The 22,565-nt window shown below is 39.7% G+C and overlaps 2 protein-coding genes across 3 annotated transcripts in view; one reads left to right on the forward strand and one right to left on the reverse strand.

Moving 5' to 3' along the window:
* Positions 1-59: 59 nt before the first annotated feature.
* Positions 60-5,174, reverse strand: psmd7 (proteasome 26S subunit, non-ATPase 7). The gene is made up of 7 exons (XM_020489062.2): positions 5,000-5,174; positions 4,439-4,530; positions 4,247-4,339; positions 4,048-4,145; positions 3,817-3,897; positions 3,458-3,549; positions 60-788 (listed from the first exon to the last, which is right to left on the reverse strand). The coding sequence occupies exons 1-7, from the start codon at positions 5,071-5,073 to the stop codon at positions 344-346; spliced, it is 975 nt and encodes a 324-aa protein (XP_020344651.1). The 5' UTR covers positions 5,074-5,174; the 3' UTR covers positions 60-343.
* Positions 5,175-7,398: 2,224 nt separating this feature from the next.
* nfat5b (nuclear factor of activated T cells 5b) overlaps positions 7,399-22,565 on the forward strand; it is a 63,370-nt gene continuing 48,203 nt past the window's right edge. Inside the window, exon 1 of one of the 2 annotated variants that reach the window (XM_031830890.1) lies at positions 7,399-7,719. In XM_031830890.1, coding sequence (XP_031686750.1) covers positions 7,647-7,719 — 73 coding nt within the window. In that variant the 5' untranslated portion in view covers positions 7,399-7,646. The remainder of the gene's footprint in view (positions 7,720-22,565) is intronic. The other variant, XM_031830894.1, reaches the window with a different exon arrangement.

Genomic DNA, 22,565 nt, shown 5'->3' on the forward strand with positions numbered 1-22,565 from the left:
ACATATGTATGGTTATTATGGTAACATGTGAGGAGACAACAATGAGGAGGAGAGCAGGATACAAGATAATTACAATGTTGTATTAGTAACATGTTTGTTGTGAAATGAATAAAAATTGTTTTAAACCATAGCAAACTAGTCTTTTGTCAACATTAACCAAATGGGCTGCATAAGAATGAAAAATGATTAGACTTATGTGGAGTAGACAAACAAATGGCCAATGCCCTTCACTCTTTTAATCCATTCTGAAAATGAGAGGGTCTTAACAACAACAAGATAGTGTCTGACAGGTGGGAAGAACAAAAACAAAGTCAGTCTGTAGTCAGAAATGACCATTGCTTCCTCATTTCTTCTCCTTCTTCTTATCTTTCTTAGTGTCTCCCTTCTCTTTCTCCTTCTCTTTTTCCTTGTCCTCTTTCTTCTCTTTCTTGCTGTCATCTTTTTCCTGGCCTTCCTTCTTCTCTGCATCTCGGTTGGCGACCTTGTTGTTGATGAGGTTGTGAAGAGCAACCACAGAGCGGATGAGTGAAGCCAGGTAAACCACCAGCATCTGGTCATTGGTCTTGAGGTAAAATGCCTTGATGAACTCTTGAAGGTTGACATCAGGCAGCAGATTGAAGACGTCCTGCAGCTGGTAGATGATCTGGTGGTTGATGGGCAGCTTACCTGCGGCAACTTTGTCCAAATACCCTTTGATATCCACTAACTTGCAGTTGAGGCCCTTTAGGCCATGCACCTGGTTGGTGATGCGTTGAGACAGGGTGCCAACTGTTGTGTCCTTGATGTCTCTGGATAGAGACACAAAACATTTTATTTTAGTGACTGCATGTTTTAAGTCAACCGGTTTCCCTTTTTGGTGGAAAAACTGGCCTTAAATTTTTATGGTATGAATCAGACTTGGATTAAAATACTCGTTTTTCAATTACTTTCATATACATTTAAAGTACAGTTCCAGTCAACAGTTTGGACACACCTACTCATTCAAAGGTTTTTTTTTCTTTTTTAATATTTTCTACATTGTAGAATAATAGTGAAGATATCAAAACTATGAAATAACACACTTGTTGGCTGCTTTTCCTTCACTCTGCGGTCCAACTCATCCCAAACCATCTCAATTGGGTTGAGGTCTGGTGATTGTGGAGGCCAGGTCATCTGATGCAGCACTCCATCACTCTCCTTGGTCAAATACCCCTTACACAGCCTGGAGGTGTGTTTTGGGTCATTGTCACGTTGAAAAACAAATGATAGTCCCACTAAGCGCAAACCAGATGGGATGGCGTATCGTTGCAGAATGCTGTGGTAGCCATGCTGGTTAAGTGTGCCATGAATTCTAAATAAATCACAGACCCTGTAACCAGCAAAGCACACCCACACCATTAAACCTCCTCCTCCATACTTCACGGTGGGAACCACACATGCGGAGATCCTCTGTTCACCTACTCTGCGTCTCACAAACACATGCCGGTTGGAACCAAAAATCATACATTTGGACTCATCAGACCAAAGGACAGGATTCCACCGGTCTAATTGCTTGTGTTTCTTGCAAGTCTCTTCATCTTATTGGTGTCCTTTAGTAGTGGTTTCTTTGCAGCAATTCAACCATGAAGGCCTGATTCATGCAGTCTCCTCTGAACAGTTGATGTTGAGATGTGTCTGATACTTGAACTCTGTGAAGCATTTATTTGGGCTGCAATCTGAGGTACAGTTAATTCTAATTCATTTATCCTCTGCAGCAGAGGTAACTCTGGGTCTTCCTTTCCTGTGGCGGTCCTCATGAGAGTCAATTTCATCATAGCACTTGATTGTTTTTGCGACTGCACATGAAGAAACTTTAAAAGTTCTTGAAATGTTCCACATTGACTGACCTTCATGTTTTAAAGTAATGATGGACTGTCGTTTCTCTTTGCTTATTTCAGCTGTTTCTTGACATAATATGGACTTGGTCCTATCTTATGTATACCACCCCTACATTGTCACAACACAACTGATTGGCTCAAACGCATTAAGGATAGACATTCCACAAATTAACAAGGCACACCTGTCAATTGAAATGCATTCCAGGTGACTACCTCATGAATCTGGTTTAGAGAATGCCAAGAGTGTGCAAAGCTGTCATCAAGGCAAAGGGTAGCTACTTTGAAGAATCTCAAATTGAAAATATATTTTGATATGATTAACACTTTTTTGCTTACTACATGATTCCATGTGTTATTTCATAGTTCTGATATCTTCACTACTTTCAACAATGTAGAAAATAGTAAAAAATAATAATAAAAACCCTTGAATGAGTAGGTGTGTCCAAACTTTTGACTGGTACTGTACAGATCCAGAAACATTTTATTTGAAAAGAATATTGAATGTTTTAGTGCACACTGATCAAAAATATAAACCGCAACATGTAAACATTTTATACTCCCATGTTTCATAAGCTGATGTCAATGTTGTGAACAGAGTCCCCCATGGTGGTGGTTGGGTTATGGAATGTGCAGGCATAAGCTACGGACAACGAACACAATTGCAATTTATCGATGGCAATTTGAATGCACAGAGATACTGTGTCGAGATCCTTAGGCCCATTGTCTTGCCATTCATCCACCACCTCATGTTTCAGCATGATAATGCACAGCCCCATGTCTCAAGGATCTGTACACAATTCCTGGAAGAGGAAAATGTCCCAGTTCTTCCATGACCTGCATACTCACCAGACATGTCACCCATTGAGCAAGATTGGGATGCTCTGGGATGCTCTGGATTGACATGTATAACAACGTGTTCCAGTTCCCGCCAATATCCAGCAACTTCGCTGGAGGAATGGGAAGACATTCTACAGGCCACAATCAACAGCCTGATAAACTCTATGCGAAGGAGATGTGTCATGCTTGCATGAGGCAAATGGTGTTCACACCAGGATAATGACTGGTTCTGATCCATGCCCCTACTTTAAAGGTATCTGTGACCAACAGATGCAGATCTGTATTCCCAGTCATGTGAAATCCATAGATTAGGACCTAATGAACTTATTTCAATTGACTGATTTATTTATATGAACTGTAACTCAGTAAAATCTTTGAAAGTGTTGCATGTTGTGATTATATTTTTGTTCAATATATTTAGAAATACAATTGGAAAGCATTTGAAAATACACTGACTCAAATACACACCCATGCACTTAACCCAGGTATTTGAAAATAGTATTTGAAAATGGTTTCAATTATTATTATTTTTTTTTTTACAAATAACCATTCAAATACTCAAATGAAAGTACTTGTTTTGGGCTGTGTATTTGAAAATACTCAAACAGAAAAAAAAAAGAAAAAATAGTATTTTCAGTACCAGATACTTAAATATACGTGTATTTGAACCCAGATCTGGTCTGAAAAAATTATGAGCAATAATACAAGAACGACAGTCATTTACATATTGAACTTCAAGACAAATGACAAGTACAAACACTTACCGGAGTAAATGCTCCACTCCCACTTCCTCTGCTTCTTCAGCACCAATCTCACTGGTGACATGTTCAAAAGTCTTGGACGTTGGAGTGCCATCCTAAAAACAAAAGGAATGTTACAACCATTGGACCTTCTTCTCAAGTGAATTTGTCAGTTTTCCTCAACATTAAAGCTCAAAAGGCATCCGTTGCTCCACAACATAAACTTTGATTGGAAAACAGAGACATTCTTTCTAATCCTACAATTTTTAGATTTCACTAAGTGGTAGATGTAAAACTGACATGCAGCATAAAACTTTGTTGGTACTAGAGAATTGTAGTTCCACTTTTACATTCGTTCAATAATTCCCGTGTTAAAAACATACATCATGCACTTCCTCCACAGATATGTAGGCCTCCGTTGGCAGACCCAGGTCTTTCGGTTTCACGTCAATGATGACTAAAACCTATAAACAATCAAAAAAATCAAATTAAAATCTTTGTACCATAGTATGGTTTACTCATATCAGTGACATCAGTAGTAATATGTAATTGCTAAGTAAAAAATTACATCAACATTTTGTATTCAATTCAACTAAAATGTTGTACATACTTACAGAATTAGTACAATATTGCTTCACGAGTTCATTGATGGCAATGTCATTCTTGTGTAGTTTGGGGCCCGTGTGATACCAACCAACTATTCTTTCCCTTGCTGAAACATTGGGAATATATGTTCAATCACTAAATCACATTGTAGAATAGAATCTAGTGTTATTAAAATGCACACTAAGTTACAAAGAACTCGAGACTTACCATTGACTTTCTTGAACATGTTGTACATGTTCTCCAAATAGTCATGGTCCAGGAACCACACCGAATCATCCTTGTCATCCTCGTCAAATGGCACTGGAAGAAGGGGGGGGGGGGAGATCAGCCAGATCAACAATAAACCAGAGTGTAATCAAAGAATTGACCGTGGTTGTAGAAATAGGTTAGGAAACTCACCTGCAAAGCTGTTGGACACATCAAGAACCTTCTTATGCCATGAGCCGAGAAGTACACCCACAACCCTCTTCTGACTTCCAACTTTACCGATTCTGATCAAATACAGAACAAGAGTAGGCTGTTAGCTACAGACAGAGTTTCTGAACCGCCTTTGTTGCACACATGTGACAGTGACATCCCTGACTAGAGAGCGCGGATGGAGCTAACGCGTTACAAGCTGGTTAACGTTAGCTAGCTACAATAGCTAGTACAGTGCATAAACGATGCACTATTCGTTGAGGAAACCTGCCATTTGTGTAATATGCGAACCTGTATCTAACGTTAGCTAGCTACTAGCTATACTGGATAGCATTAACGTAGGTGAATCAGAGCCTTCCGATGTGAATCAGCTAGTTAGCTAACGTTAGCTTGATTGCTCTAAGTTAATTTACTGTCGCTAGCTTGTCGTTTGCGTTAGTTAGCCAGCTAGCTAGCTAAACTTCACTGTTATTTGGGAAACAACAGTGAGTCCACATTTTTGAACAATCATCAACAACTGTCTAGCTCATTCGAATAATTTACCTGTTAAAATGATCCACCACACTCAGGAGCACCAAGGGATGGACAATCACTTTCTCAACAGCCAAATCCGGCATGTTTATGTGTGAATTAAATTAAATAGAAAATATTTTCGCGATAGAGAACCACAACCACCGTCAGTGCACCACAATCCCACAATCCTTCGCGTAGGGTCACGTGACCAAAGAGTCAAAGGTATGGATTTATCAAAACAGCATGGATTTGAATACCCTTTAAAAAAACATTGTTAGGCGAAATATCTTAAATTAATTATTCAGGCTATTTTTTACTCGAACGAGTCCCGAATATACTTTGTGTAGAATCATTGCGAAGTTGCAGTTCAAGCTTTTTAGTATGGATTCCTACATGGGTTGGGCTGTCCCTGGTTTTAACACTAGAGGGCTGTAAACGTAGAAATAACTCTTACACACTGTCCCATCCTGTCATAGTTTTATTCCAGCATGTAAGTGCTTTTGAATTTAGACATTTGACCTATTTTCAATGTTACTCGTGTTGACCAGACAGACGTGGATATTGGTGGACAAATCAATCAATAAATTGTATGCTAATGTATTTTCTATCGTTATAGCTGTAGCTCTTAGAGTTGGGGCTTCACTTTATAGTGAACTCTCTTCTCGCGTTTCTTCTGAGTTAATAATAATCAGCCCTTGGTCATTTCATTTACCCTCATGCTCATCCAAGGTTAGTAGTATTTGCCACATGCTGTGTGCATGACATGCCTCACCCTGTGTGTGCTATCTAACTGCACATAATATTTAGAATTTTGGTTGTATGGTGTTTTCTACAAAGATTGATGAGACTTCTTGTGATGGAGGAGTTATGGTAGTGCCTTATAAACGAATAATGAGCAGTTTATAAACTACTTATAACCCTCTGTATAAATACTTAGGTTGTTCGGTTGCTACAAGCTGGGCAGGGAGATATTTTATCTCTGGCCTACTGTCTATTTTACTTGAAATGTAGCCCACCTGTCCAAAAAAATTTTTTATGAACTGCACAGAAAGTATTTGGAAGGGTGAGAGAGGCCTGATTATCAGCAAAATCATAGGGCCAATAAAAGCATTAAATCCCAAGGACACGGTCATAAACACTAAGGCCACAGGTCGTTTGAAGTTTGTTTTCTTTTTATAGAAAGAGTAATGAACTTGTGAATGTGAAACAACTGACGAAACATTTGCTGATGATTAACTCAATGCACTGAGAAAGTAATGATCAATCACAGATGTAGACCATGGCATGTGAATGGCTATTTTAGGATGCATGTGGTGAGTGCAGTGGTGAGATTAGGTCTATGATTAGGTCTCTGCATTGTTCGGAATGGGCTCCTAAGTAAGCATTTAACTGTAAAGTCTACACCTGTTGTACTCTGCGCATGCGACCAATACAATTTGATTTGATGTTGGGATTTGTTCTGGCAGAAGTCAGAGTGTGCCATCCTCCAATCTTTACTTTAATGTCTATCTTCAAACCTGGAAACTTTCTAAAGGGTACATATGACATGAATAACGAAAAAGTCTCACATAACTCACAAGATCTACAGTATGGTGCAGTACACCCATTGTTACAGTCATGCCCCAATCAACAAACAGGTTTCTACAATTACCTTGCTGCTGCGTTAACTTTGCTCTTGGCCATTGTTAGGATTTATAAGCATATCATTATTCAGTTAACATACTTAAACAGGTGGCATAAGTGAAAAACATGTAACTGTCAAATCCATAGAAACCTTCAAACTTTTATCAAATAGTATCTCACACTGAATCAAAATCCTCTTATTTCTGCTGATAGTTTGGCCTTATGAGATGCATATCATAGAACCATGATCCTTTCATTATACTCTAATATCCAAGAACTGGTTCTGTGGAAAAAGGTTGAGGACTTTAATGTGTGATAAACTAGCACAGGTGACAAGCTGCAAATCCTTTTGCAAGTATAATGCATACCTCAACGGCCAACAGCTATGCTGTTACTTTTGAAAGTTGTAGGAGTTGCAGTGACACAGTATTTGTTTACTCTTATAATATCACATATATGACATAACACGTCAGAAATGGCCAAAGTGATGAGTGGATGCACCTGCATGACTTATAGCCACTGTGCCAGAAAGAAATAAAAGCTGTGACCAATCTCATCATGACCATTTGCTTGTGCATTATCCTATAACTACATTGACATTTGGGGGAGATCACCAAATGCAAGAATGACAATTATCCGATTGACTTTTCCTTTATTATTTGAGTAGGCCTAGTGCTGTTACACTTTCAATTATGCAAATGTCAGACCAGTTGTAGGCCTACAATCATGTGACAGATTATTGTCCAGTGGCTACTGTCTTGTTTTAGCTGACGGGTTTGCGTCATGGGGGGGGGGCGGGGCTGTACAGAAAAGAGACGAACTGAACACATTTGACAAACACGAACGTGGGAGGCAGAAAGAAGCGTGTTACACAGGCTAATAACGACTGGTTCAAGATATACGTAGTCTGTATGCCAAATAGCCTTTTGTTTGTTATCAGTATATTTATTTCCCATTAATTCAGTCTCAGAGAAATATTTATTTCTAGCTTGCTAGCTCAGCGACGTTCATATCTGAGGGCGTCCGATTTCCCCTCCTCTTCAGAGGCATTACGATGCCCTCTGATTTTATATCCCTACTCAGCGCGGATCTCGACCTGAATTCCCCCAAATCCCTATATTCCAAAGGTAATACATCTATTTTATGTTAAACTGAGACTTTCATTTTTTCTTGTCTGTGTTGTTTTAGTTATTTTCGTTGATATACGCTGTTACTCTCGTACATGTGTGTTGTGAGAGCGACTGCCCTGGTTTATTTGGCCGCCCCGGTCGAGGCCAGCGCTCCGCATCCATCTACGTCGCTTTGGCATTGCATCTAAACAGTAGATCTAAAGCCGATGCCGCGTTCAGAATAACTCGGAAATCGGAAATCGCCGACTTCAGTGCATCCAAGACAACTGTGAAATCGGAAAAAAACGAGATCTGACTGAGAAAAATTGGTTTGAATGGTCATCCATTCAGGAATTCCAAATAAGAAACCCAGGCATCTTCCAAGAGCGCCGTCTTTCCGACCTGAAGATCACTGACGTCATGATTTGACCTGTTTTTTTTCTCTCTCAATTTCCAGTTGTCTTGAAAGCATCATCAGTGTAACGTCACGCGTAAATCTGTTTTTATTTTAATTAGAGTATTTGCTTTAACACTAAAGCTAGTTTAATCCTGTTTGTTTCCTATATGTATGTGACGATTATGCAATATAAAAAATGAAATACTTTGCCTTAAATCCTGTCAATTTCACGCACAATGCCACATGATACATTTACCCTTTTGACCCAGTTTATTATTTATCCTCCTTACAAAGGTGAGGACCTCTTTGGCAGGCATAGCAGATCTAGTCTAATTTTTTGCATTCCTGCTGTCTAGAAAATATTAGTAGAAATTGGCCAAGTGATCTGTTGTGTATTAGATCCATGTGTAGATTATATAAGAAAAGAAAATAGAAAGTTGCCTCTTAATAATAGGCTAGTCTTATGAATGTAAGGAAGTATTAGATTTTTATACCATTATACCATAGCTTTAAAAGTTGCTTACCTTGATGCAATGTCAACATGTTACTGTTGTTCGTCACAAGTCAACTAGGCTATTTATTCAGCTGGTAAATGACTCCACAAATGATTTATTTTATTTATTTTACATGTAATGATGTTATTAAAGTAATTTGTGTTTATGGTCCCATACCCTACACATATTTGTAGTGCTATCATGAGTGTGAGAGGATAAAGGCTGCCTCATTGAGGTCACAACACAAAAAGGGTTGATACCCTATGTTGAAAGCCATTAATGCATTCTGTGGAAGTGTTTACCAACACTGTGCCAGCAGTAATTTCAATATTTAATGTTTAAACATACAGTCATCACCCAGATGATGACTTAAAAAAAGAGGCAAGAGTACAATATAGGCCTAGGCCCTATTTTTATGGTGTAGTTGTAGGTCCAAATAGATTATATTCACCATGGCCTAGTCCCACTGAACAACAACCAAGGGTGCACTGGTTGGCTGAACAGTTAGGGGTGTCTCCGCAGCAGCATGTCAGTCCTCTTGACTGATGCAACAGCCGAGCTGAACTTGGGTTGCTCGAGATCTGCAGCAAAGAGTAGAGTCACTGAGAGGAGTGGGTCGCTGCACAGTCAAATGTGAAAGTGTAGAATGTCTTTAAGTATCTCAGATGTATCTCACACTGTACTTGCTTAAAGGTCATGTGCTATTTGTGTGGCAAATTGACAACTGTTTCAGAGCGGCTTTTGTTTTTCCAAGGGTATGCTGTTATGTTGGCAATACTCAGTGCCAGGTACACTGATTCATCCTCCAAATCTCTTTTCATATGGTTTCGCAATATGTCTCAATACAGCACTTCAACAACATATCTATAAGCCCTTTGACAAACAACGGTATTAAACATGTCCAATTTCACAGTGAAAGTCCATTGTACATCTCAATACATCTCAAATAGCCAGTGGACTTAGGCTAGCCTATGTCTCTTTTTTTACTCCCTCAAATCCCCTACAAAGTAGAAAGTGTCGTCTTTATTAAAATCAGAACTTTTTTGTAACCCATTCCTGAAAACATGTTTTTAATTTCCTGAGTACTGCAGAGATATAAAGTTGAAGTCGAAAGTTTACATACACCTTAGCGAAATACATTTCAATTCAGGTTTTTCACAATTCCTGACATTTACTCCGAGTAAGAATTCCCTGTCTTTGGTCAGTTAGGATCACCACATTATTTTAAGAATGTGAAAAGTCAGAATAATAGTAGAGAGAATGATTTATTTCAGCTTTTATTTCTTTCATCACATTCCCAGCGGTTCAGAAGTTTACATACACTCAATTAGTATTTGGTAGCATTGCCTTTAAATTGTTTAACTAGGGTCAAACATTTCGGATAGCCTTCCATAAGCTTCCCACAATAAGTTGGGTGAATTTTGGCCCATTCCTCCTGACAGAGTTGGTGTAACTGAGTCAGGTTTGTAGGCCTCCTTGTTCGCACACGCTTTTTCAGTTCTGCCCACAAATGTTCTATAGGATTGAGGTCAGGGCTTTGTGATGGCCACTCCAATACCTTGACTTTGTTATCCTTAAGCCATTTTGCCACAACTTTGGAAGCATGCTTGGGGTCATTGTCCATTTGGAAGACCCATTTGTAACCAAGCTTTAACTTCCTGACTGATGTCTTGAGATGTTACTTCAATATATCCACATGATTTTCATCCCACTTGATGCCATCTATTTTATGAAGTGCACCTGTCCCTCCTGCAGCAAAGCACCCCCACAACATGATGCTGCCACCCCGTGCTTCACGGTTGGGATGGTGTTCTTCGGCTTGCGAGCATCCTCCTTTTTCCTCCAAACATAATGATGGTCATTATTAGAGGTCGACCGATTAATCGGAATGGTTGATTAATTAGGGCCGATTTCAAGTTTTCATAACAATCGGAAATCTGTACTTTTTTTTTTTTACAACTTTATTTAACGAGGCAAGTCAGTTAAGAACATATTCTTATTTTCAATGACGGCCTAGGAACGGTGGGTTAACTGCCTTGTTCTGTGGCAGAATGACAGATTTCTACCTTGTCAGTTCAGGGATTCAATCTTGCAACCTTACGGTTAACTAGTCCAATGCTCTAACCACCTGCCTCATGAGGAGCTTGCCTGTTAAGCGAATGCAGTAAGAAGCCAAGGTAAGTTGCTAGCTAGCATTAAACTTATAAAAAAAACAATTCATCAATCATAATCACGAGTTATAACTACACATGGTTGATGATATTACTAGTTTATCTAGCGTGTCCTGCGTTGCATATAATCGATGTGGTGCGCATTCGCGAAAAAGGACTGTTGCTGCTCCAACGTGTACCTAACCATAAATATCAATTCTTTTCTTGAAATCAATACACAGAACTATATATTTTTAAACCTGCATATTTAGCTAAAAGAAAGGTTAGCAGGCAATATTAACCAGGTGAAATTGTGTCACTTCTCTTGCGTTCATTGCATGCAGAGTCAGGGTATATGCAACAATTTGGGCCGCCTGGCTCATTGCGAACTAATTTGCCAGATGAATTTTTTATTTTTTATTATTATGTTATAATTAAGTCTATGATTTGTTAGAGCAGTCTGACTGAGCGATGGTGGGCACCAGCAGGCTCGTAAGCATTCATTCAAACAGCACTTTCGTGCATTTTTCAAGCAGCGCTTCACAATGCTTCAAGCATTGCGCAGTTCATGACTTCAAGCCTATCAACTCCCGAGATTAGGCTGGTGTAACCGATGTGAAATGGCTAGCTAGTTAGCGGGGTGCGCGCTAATAGTGTTTCAAACGTTACTCGCTCTGAGACTTGGAGTAGTTGTTCCCCTTGCTCTGCATGGGTAACGCTGCTTCGAGGGTGGCTGTTGTCGATGTGTTTCTGGTTCGAGCCCAGGTAGCGTCGAGGAGAGGGATGGAAGCTATACTGTTACACTGGCAATACTAAAGTGCCTATAAGAACATCCAATAGTCAAAGGTATATGAAATGCAAATCGTATAGAGAAATAGTCCTATAATTCTTATAATAACTACAACCTAAAACATCTTATCTGGGAATATTGAAGACTCATGTTAAAAGGAACCACCAGCTTTCATATGTTCTCATGTTCTGAGCAAGGAACTTAAACGTTAGCTTTCTTACATGGCACATATTGCACTTTTACTTTCTTCTCCAACACTTTGTTTTTGCATTATTTAAACCAAATTGAACATGTTTCATTATTTATTTGAGGCTAAATTGATTTTATTGATGTATTATATTAAGTTAAAATAAGTGTTCATTCAGAATTGTTGTAATTGCCATTATTACAAATACATTAGAAAAAAACGGCAGATTAATCGGTATCGGCTTTTTTTTTGGTCCTGCAATAATCGGTATCGGCGTTCATAATCGGTCGACCTCTAGTCATTATGGCCAAACAGTTCTATTTTTGTTTCATCAGACCAGAGGACATTTCTCCAGAAAGTACAATCATTGTCCCCATGTGCAGTTACAAATCGTAGTCTGGCTTTTTATGGCAGTTTTGGAGCAGTGGCTTCTTCCTTGCTGAGCGGCCTTTCAGGTTTTGTCGATATAGGACTCGTTTTACTGTGGATATAGATACTTTTGTACCTGTTTCGTCCAGCATCTTCACAAGGTCCTTTGCTGTTGTTCTGGGATTGATTTGCACTTTTCTCACCAAAGTACGTTCATCTCTAGGAGACAGAACGCGTCTCCTTCCTGAGCGGTTTGACGGCTGCGTGGTCCCATGGTGTTTATACTTGCGTAGTATTGTTTGTACAGATGAACGTTGTACCTTCAGGTGTTTGGAAATTGCTCCCAAGGATGAACCAGACTTGTGGAGGTCTACAATTTTGTTTCTGAGGTCTTGGCGGGTTTCTTTAGATTTTCCCATGATGTCAAGCAAAGAGGGACCGAGTTTGAAGGTAGGCTTTGAAATACATCTACAGGTACACCTCCAATAGGCTAATTGACATTATTTGAGTCAATCAGAAGCTTCTAACGCTATGACATAATTTTCTGGATTTTACAAGCTGTTTAAAGGCACAGTCAACTTAGTGTATGTAGACTTCTGACCCACTGGAATTATGATACTGTGTGAAATCTGTGAAATCTGTCTGTAAACAATTGTTGAAAAATGACTTGTGTCATGTACAAAGTAGATGTCCTAACCGACTTGCCAAAACTATAGTTTGTTAACAAGAAATTTGTGGAGTGGTTGAAAAATGAGTTTTAATGACTCCAACCTATGTGTATGTAAACTTCTGACTTCAGCTGTATATTCTGTTTGTAAATATACACGCTTCTTTGGTTCCAAGTACAGGACCCCAGTAATCTCTGTGCAATTTAGTCTGAGAGAAATTCAACTTTTTACCTGCTATCTTCATCAACTGTACGGTAATTTCGGGTTTATCAGGATTTTTCATCCAGTCAGTCCCGAGGGTGCATGTGAGTGTTCAACTTCAATCACAATGTAGGGCAAGTAGGGACTCTGCTGGTGTAGTGTTGCACCTGAGCCCTGAGTTCCTTAGCATTTTAGATGACTCTTCAGTCTTCATTGCCTACTTTCCAAGACAGATTCTGTAGAACTTAAACAGCATGTTCCCTCAACTGAAAAGGGAGAAAAACAGTGGGTATATTTTTCTTGTGTCTTTGGTATGTTTGTGGTTTGCTGAAGGTATCCATAAGACTTTGACTCTGTTTTTCAACTGAATTCACAATAATCTGGCTAACCTAAAGTATAAAGGGCTGTGTTGACTTTCTGTCTGACCGTGCTGTTAATCCTCTACCTGGCTGGCTGCTGGCAGTGACCACACAGAGGCTGCATGCCCAGAGTAATCTCTGCACAAACGATCAGATTGTTTCTGTGGCTCAAATTTGCTGAGGGTAGCCTAAATGTCATAGGCCTAGCAGTGTTGGAGAGGTGGCAGAGTGAAGCCCAGAGGGTGTCAAAGAGCCATCCTTAATTAGTGTGGCTTTAAAGCCAGCAGAGTGAAGAAATGACTCAATCATCCTCTTGACTGATGTCAGGGACTTGTTCATAAATGGGTTAACTTGAGTTGGCCTGACTTGCGGTTGTAATGGACTGCCCCATGTCAGAATATGAAAATGATTCGGCTAGGCCTAGTTTCTTCACTGAAAGTCTGCTTCTTGAGGAGCTACAGATGGATATCATTACAGTGGGCTCACAGGGCTATCTATTTTTCTGTGTCACTACTTTTATGGGTGGAATGAGTGACCGGGTATGTATGATTCTCTAGACAGGCAGGCTCCTTACATAATCATAATCCAAAAGATTTTGTGTGGGCTTAGAGGATGTTTATCCACTTTTGTAATAAGAAGGGAAAGTAGAGAATTTGAGGGAGAGAGAGATTCCTCAATTGCTGCCCTGTAAACGTTTTGAGAGGTTGAAAACACTCACATTTAAATGAGACACTATGTTTCCAGTTTCTGTTTTTACTCAATGCTCATCGTTTACTGAGTTTTACATGCATTGACATAACATCATGTCATGTGTCATTTTGCTGGACTAGAACAGGTATTCTGTTGAGCGTACCGCTCAATGCCGTCGGGGGTACGCCAAATAAAAATGTGAATCGCATTTAAAATATATTTATATAAAAAACAGTCCATTTATATTTTCCAACGGGGCTATACATTTGGGTGAGGTTTTTTTCTCGTCTGAGTAGCCTCGTTTCACTACCAAAAATACAATTAAACCATCTAGTGTTCAGAAAAATAACAACACACTGTCAAATACAGGTAACCTAGTCAAATAATTAACATCCAATCACATTAACCGTTACTCTCTCGCAGGGATTCCACTAACGGTCTGTATGTAGCCAAAAGTAGCTGCTGCTCATGTTGGTATCAGTACTGAACAAGAGAGCCTCATCGAAATTGCAACACGCGGTTCTGTGAAAATTGCCCTTTGCAACGACGTACCTGTGCGAGAGCTCTTTGTCACTTCCCACAAGCTGGGTTGTGACAAAAACTCACACTCATTCTTATGTTTAATAAATGTATTGTATAGTATGTGTGGCAGGCTTACAATGGTGTCAAAAAAACATTTGAGAGTGCGCTGACCCTGGTGCTAGAGGGGGTACGCAGCTGGAGGTTGAATGTTTGAAGGGGTACGGGACTATAAAAAGTTTGGGAACCACTGGACTAGAACATGATATGGCCCCATGGACACTGAAACCACTTGTATGACAACTAATCTCTTCATCTCCAATCCTCAACTATGATTTCTGAACCATCCATCAAGATAAGAGGCAGAGGATGATCATTGTTTTCCTTAGGATTGTTTTCAGCAGTGGTGGCAAGGGTAAGGTGGGGGTGGGCACATTGTTACTATTCGTGCAATGACATGCTACCTGTTCCCATAGACTTTCAGTCATTGAGCCAACGACTATCCTTTTAAAAGCATGTCTTGGCAGAAATATATATATATATATATCTACAGTGGGGAGAACAAGTATTTGATACACTACTTACAAATTACAGACCTCTACATGCTTTGTATGATTTTTAAATTAATTAATTAGCTTTTTATTGCATGACATAAGTATTTGATCACCTACCAACCAGTAAGAATTTCGGCTCTCACAGACCTGTTAGTTTTTCTTTAAGAAGCCCTCCTGTTCTCCACTCATTACCTGTATTAACTGCAGCAGTTTGAACTCGTTACCTGTATAAAATAATCCTGTCCACACACTCAATCAAACAGACTCCAACCTCTCCACAATGGCCAAGACCAGACAGCTGTGTAAGGACATCAGGGGAAAAATTGTAGACCTGCACAAGGCTGGGATGGGCAACAGGACAATAGGCAAGCAGCTTGGTGAGAAGGCAACAACTGTTGGCGCAATTATTAGAAAATGGATGAAGTTCAAGATGACGGTCAATCACCCTCGGTCTGGGGCTCCATGCAAGATCTCACCTCGTGGGGCATCAATGATCACGAGGAAGGTGAGGGATCAGCCCAGAACTACATGGCAGGACCTGGTCAATGACCTGAAGAGAGCTGGGACCACAGTCTCAAAGAAAACCATTAGTAACACACTACGCGTCATGGATTAAAATACTGCAGCGCACGCAAGGTCACCCAGCTCAAGCCAGCGCATGTCCAGGCCCGTCTGAAGTTTGCCAATGACCATCTAGATGATCCAGAGGAGGAATGGGAGAAGGTCATGTGGTCTAATGAGACAAAAATAGAGCTTTTTGGTCTAAACTCCACTCGCTGTGTTTGGAGGAAGAAGAAGGATGAGTACAACCCCAAGAACATCATCCCAAACGTGAAGCATGGAGGTGGAAACATTATTCTTTGGGCGTGCTTTTCTGCAAAGGGGACAGGACGACTGCACCGTATTGAGGGGAGGATGGATGGGGCAATGTATTGTGAGATCTTGGCCAACAACCTCCTTCCCTCAGTAAGAGCATTGAAGATGGGTCTTAGCTGGGTCTTCCAGCATGACAACAACCCGAAACAACACACAGCCAGGGCAACTGAGTGGCTCCATAAGAAGCATCTCAAGGTCCTGGAGTGGCCTAGCCAGTCTCCAGACCTGATCCCAATATAAAATCTTTTGAGGGAGCTGAAAGTCCATATTGCCCAGCGACAGGCCCAAAACCTGAAGGATCTGGAGAAGGTCTGTTTGGAGGAGTGGGCCAAAATCCCTGCTGCAGTGTGTCCAAACCTGGTCAAGAACTACAAGAAACGTATGATTTCTGTAATTGCAAACAAAGGTTTCTGTACCAAATATTAAGTTATGCTTTTCTGATGTATCAAATACTTATGTCATGCAATAAAATGCAAATGACTTACTTAAAAATCATACAATGTGATTTTCTGGATTTTTGTTTTAGATTCTGTCTCTCACAGTTGAAGTGTACCTATGATAAAAATGACAGACCTCTACATGCTTTGTAAGTAGGAAAACCTGCAAAATCGGCAGTGTATCAAATACTTGTTCTCCCCACTGTATATATGCACACAAAATACATTTTTTTTGCATCTAAATTAATATAGGGGAAAAACTGGGATGATAAAGAAGATGATGATAAGCATTACATAGACAGGACAGAGTACAATGAACGTTGAATGTTCTGTTGACTCTCTTAACCTAATTTTTAGGCTTTAAGTGGTAATTTATTACATCAATTGTCAAACACCTACATCCTTGTAGGTAGGTAACATCTATTACAATGTTATGTGGCTGATATGAAACTATGGAACGCCGTTTGGGTCTTTGCGTGTCAAAAAAGATGCACGTCAAATAACACTATTTGATACGTCAGATAAGCTTGTTGACCAATCAGGACCTGAATATGACTGCACGTCCCATAATAATTAAATGCGTTCATACATTTTTTACGTAGTTATTACACATTGATTACACTATCTCGTATTTCATGTGTCACAATGATTCATCTATATGTATGCTATGATGCTGGTAAAGTTGTCTCTCGCACCTACAGTGCTGGTCATAAGAAAAGCTAGCTAGCTCATGGATGCAAACAATGATCTTCCCCAAGAACATAGCAAAACAACAATCTGTTTCAGTAGCTATAGTTAACTAGCTAGCTGTCATCATCTAAAATAACCCTAATTTATTAAACAGTTCTTATTTGATTAATGGTGGTCTGACCCATCTATGTGAAGCTAGCCACAATAAGGATTAACCACAATACTGGACTTTGTGGTTAGCCTTTAAATTAAAAGTATGTAATTGACAGTGATGCAAATGAATACAAATAGTGTAATTATGCCATAATTGTATAGATCATAATAAACGAGGTTGGAATGTTGTTGTCAAATTAACAAATTGTCTTTTGTTGATTTTATAATCTGTTGAAATCACACAATGTTCACAATTACACAGAATTGCTTTGGGGGCATACTTATTTCACTGTACAGCATTACCCATGTCATTGATCCACAATCCATCGGTATCAGTCTACTCTGTGACACGCAGAGAACATTAGCATCGTAGCTCTTATTGCAGGACTCTGAAACAACTGAATTGAGCTACATTTCTGGTCAACCTACTATGTGTATTAAACATTATTCCTGAAGAAAAACAATACTGTGTGGATGTTTTGGAGTCAGATAACTCAGAGGAGGGTGTTGGGAAAATAATATATTGGGTATTGAGTAGATGGATACCTAATTTCATTGATCCCCAATCCTTAGGTAAAGCTGTACAGTGCAATATGAATGTCTACACACAATAGGCTGACTGGGGAGGTGATTTCACAGTCCCGCGATAAGATCTACAACGCTAATATTTGTGTAAACTCTTAACAGTTGTTTTCTGTGGGTGTCACCGAGTAGACTGATACCCCATTTCATTGCTTCACATTCCAACCTTGTTTAACATGATCTAGTTTAAATATGGCATGATTCCAACAATTGTAAACTTCTGCATCACTTTGAAAGAGGTACTTTTATTTTGAAGGCAAACTGCAATTCTACTATTGTACCTAATTGTTTTTATTATGGCTAGCTTCACAACACAGCCCGTTCAGGTCGAGCCTCACTAGCCAGATGAAGCTAGCAGGCTGCTTATAACGTTAGCTGGCTAGCTATTTATTTTCATGAACTGAAATTCAGTTTCAATAGGTGAACAACAAGTGGCTACCTATCTAATACTTACTCACAACGATTCCTAAATCATTGCTAAGAATAGTGAAAATGACTGCAGTTTCTACTAGTCATTGTTTTCAGGTTGGTTGTATTGGTGCTAACTAGTAGCGGTCGAGCAAATAATGCTTTATTACTAACGCGTTATTGTTACACATCGTTTGTGGCCGGTGTGTGCTTGTTTGCATACTTTTTTTGTACAGCTTTGACAGTGCTACTTATAATCGCGGTGGCGCTTGGCTTGCACGTGCAAATTCAGCACTCACAACATTCTATAATAGAACTGTGTTATTTGACGTGTCAAATGAAAAGCTTATTTAATCGTCAAATAGTTTTATTGTCAAATAGTGTTATTTGACGTGTATCTTTTTTGACACGCAAAGACCCAAACGGCGTTCCATAGTCTGCAGCTGAAGTTGTATCAAAACATGAAACATTCAGAGCTTACATGGAAGTTGGAGCAGGCAGCTGTTTATCTCATGGCTGCGTGAGGTTGTGTCGTCATACTGTACTTTTCTTTTCTGTCATTTACGGATCATATTTTGGTGTTTCCGCTAATGATGCAGTGAATCACACTACACTGCAAACACGGCTGTGGAGATGGAGCCAAGCATATGGCTGTGTCTCTGCTGTCTGAAAACATGGCAGAATGCCCTAGAGGTGAAACAATTCTATTTCTAGTACATCTCTCCTATTACATCTGTTTTTAGTCAGAATTCACATAGTCTATATGTAGATGTAGGGGCAGTGAGGGCTTAGGTTGCATTTAATACATCTCAGTTGGGTTTTGTAATGTGATCCATGTACAGTACCATAGACATAACAATATTTGAAACTATAGGATAAGAGCATACTTCGCTTGTCTTCGGGCTGTCAATTGCCACGGACCTCACAATATGATATCACGATACTTAGTGCCAATGCGATTTCTATTGAGATGATCAAGATTTTATGTGTTGTGTTTTGATGTTCCAAACATTGCTCACTATATGTCTGCTGCAGAGAGAAGAGAGCATGAGAAAATTAGTTTTGATCAGTCATGATAATAAAAGTGTTGAAAACATGTTGGCTCAATATTTTTCTAAAGAAGATTGAGAACAAGTTATAGGATGAAAAATACTGGAGGTTTGGCACAGGTACAGCCACAAGTACTAGCAAATTCTACCTAGCAAAATTGATACTTGGGAGTCAAAGTATCAATATAATATTTTCCAAAATAGTCTTGCAATTTTCTTTACCCCCATCACCAGTTTGCCTTGTCAAGTTGTAGAATTGTGACCACTTTGCAATGTGACAAGCATTTTAGGAGAAGGTATAACAACCATTAGAAGTAAAATGGAATTGGTAGATTAAGATATTTGAAATGGCCAGCCACACAATGAAACCTTTACTCCTGAACACTTACTTCACTGTTAAGTTAATTCGTTGGCCCAATTTACAAGCCCTGTGGTTTTGGTAAGCTTAAGAGCTCAGGCCTCGAGAGACTGGTCCCTGTCTTAATGAGTGTATTACACAGTGATGCTTTCCATCAGTATTGGTATCTTTGTCCTACTCTGGACCACAGATCTCCCTTTGGCAGAGGCCCTCTATGTCTCTAAGCTGGCCCACCAGAGCCCATAGGATCAATCATTAACCATCACAAGGGAAGCGGGCTGCTTTGTGTGTAAACCTGTGCTTGCCCTCAATTAATATTGACTCTGCTATGTTAAACAAACTTGGTGGCATGCGCTTAAAAATATTTGATTGCCTTGAATGCTAATATATTTATGATGATGAAAGATCAAAGACCTCAGAGGGACAACAAATTAAGCCAGTTTTTGATTAGATTATTGATAATAATTTGAAATGTTTGACTTTCTGATCGGAACAATGAGACTACAATACCAATCTCCTCTCTCTTTTAAAACCGATGAACAAACATTCAGTCCCACACCTGTGCTTGCACTTCTACCACAAATCTGCAGGCATGGCATACACAGAGAAAGGATCGATTAGTGATCTCTCTTTTTGACCTTTGGGATTATCATGGGTTTAGAGAGAAGCCGAAATCTAAAATAAATCAGCTATCCCACTCTTTTTCTGCTCCACACAATTGAATTTAGTCTAATCACAGCAGTTGATGGTGTCAAATCACACTACTACCCAGGCACACTTTGAAACATGCCCAGTATCCTTCTGATGATGATGTGCAGAATTATGGCCTAGGTTCTATTTTCTCAGACATGTCCTTAAGAAATAATCTCCTTGTTCACTGGATGGTTGCTTGTGTTTTTAGTCACGGTATTGAGAGGCTCGAAATTTAATTTGTTTCTCTCGTTTTGTTACAAGACATACAGAAGGTGTTTTCCTCTCAAACATAATTTTGCCAGAGACCAGGTTATAATAAGCTATGCTGGGTATTATATGTCATGCAGGGTATAATACCAGTGTGCCAGCTGGGGGGCTATACATTAGGTACAAGGGCCACAGAGGACCGTTACAGGGCCATCCGTGTCAGTGAGTTAGGCTATAAGGATCCACAGTGGGTTAGTTGGGGGCAAGTGTAAGGTAACAGTATATTTCTGCCAAAGTGGATGCTTGTCTCAATGTCTAGTTACACGCAGATAAATCCATTGGATTTGGTTTCCAAGAACCATCGTATGATTTAGTGTCTTTAGGTGTAGGCTACTGCTTTAGGAACATTGTCATAAACTAGGCTAAATGTTTTAGTACTGTATATCAACTATGCTGATGTGAATCAGACTATCAATGAATGGATTGTTTTGTATCCAAAAACATTTGGTATTTTTTCATTTGACTGTAGGAGAGTTAAATTACAGTGTGGTCTGGACATTTTGAAATATGGCCGGTATTTTTCAGTCCATTTTCTTCTCCAGGATTAGCTTAATCCATAACTATTTTTAAAGAGTCGTGATCATGCAAATTGCTGTGTACTTAAGGTAAAATGTATGTTCAATGACAAACTATAGCTTAGTCTCCAGTCTTTGTTATCTGTGGGTCTGGGTCGCTCTTTGTTGTGAATCCATCCAGTGGTTACCAAAATGCTTGGTTATTTCTGAGTAGCTCATTGTTTTTGTGCTTGTCTGGATATTAAAAGCTGTATGTCACCACCAACATGGAAGGAAATGGGTCGGCTTCACGTCCACTGTGTTGACATGGCTGAGAGTGGTAGTTCTTTCACTTGCTTCAAAGAGCCAATACAGATGACAGTTACGGGTGTAGGATCTTACTTTGATCTGTATTGACGCAGCAAACTAGTCCTGCAGCAACAGGATGTGAGCGTTTAGTCAATAATGTTGCTTGCTTGGTGGTTAGGTTATTAGTTGATCAAAATAAGGTTACATGAATCGTGGAATACTGTTAATATAACTGTGTGTAAGTGCAGGTTTTCAGTGAATTTCTGTAAATCACAATCTGCATTTCCTGCAAGGCAGGAAAATTCTACGCAACAAAAGAGTGATCAAATTAAAATCCTTCATCTGTATGTGAAAACAGCACGATTTCTGGTAGATGATAAGTTGACCGAAAGCCTACTTTTTTTCACCCAATGTTATTGTTCAAAATATGTCTTGGGCCAACATGTTTAACAGGTTCTTAAATGCTTCTGCTCTCAGAGTACAATGTTGTAAATGAACAAGAGCTGTCAACACTAGCTGGGTTATTACAGCGGTGTATGCAGAAAAGTGAGCGGACTTGTTTTGAGAAATGACATTTGATCACACAGCCCACTCCCCCTCAACACTAGCCTACGTCAAACCAGGCTTCACTGATGGATCTTAAATCCATTTAATGACGCAAACTGGACAGCAGGGCTGTTTCTAGCTTTTTGGGGGCCCTAAGCGATATTTGTTTGGGGGGCCCCGCCACCTTGAAGGGCAAAACATATTTTAGCCCCCCCCCCCCTCTTGGAGGTGGAGAGAGAAGCTACAAGGTTTAGATTGCTAGGTAAATTAGTCTAGCCAGCTAATCTAAACTGTTAGTTGACATGGGCTTATTGACTGGCTGTCAATAACTGACATGACGAGGAATACATCCTTCCTTTTTGTTTGGGGGCCCCCTAGCGGCCGTTGGCCCCTAAGCGGCCACTTATGCCTAGTAACGACACTGCTTCTCCCATAACTTCATTTTAGAAACTCTCAGGGGTTAATGGTTAACACTAACCAAACCTCAGTAAAGAGGAGTAATAGGCCTCAGGTCAAAACATTACGTCTTCCAGTATTTACTGTGACCTTGTTTAGGCTCTAACCATCCTATGCATGAGCGGTTTAACCTCCTAGCACCCATAGCAACAGTCACTGATTAGTAAC

Source organism: Oncorhynchus kisutch, linkage group LG8, assembly GCF_002021735.2.
Source record: "Oncorhynchus kisutch isolate 150728-3 linkage group LG8, Okis_V2, whole genome shotgun sequence".
NCBI classification, from domain to species: domain Eukaryota; kingdom Metazoa; phylum Chordata; class Actinopteri; order Salmoniformes; family Salmonidae; genus Oncorhynchus; species Oncorhynchus kisutch.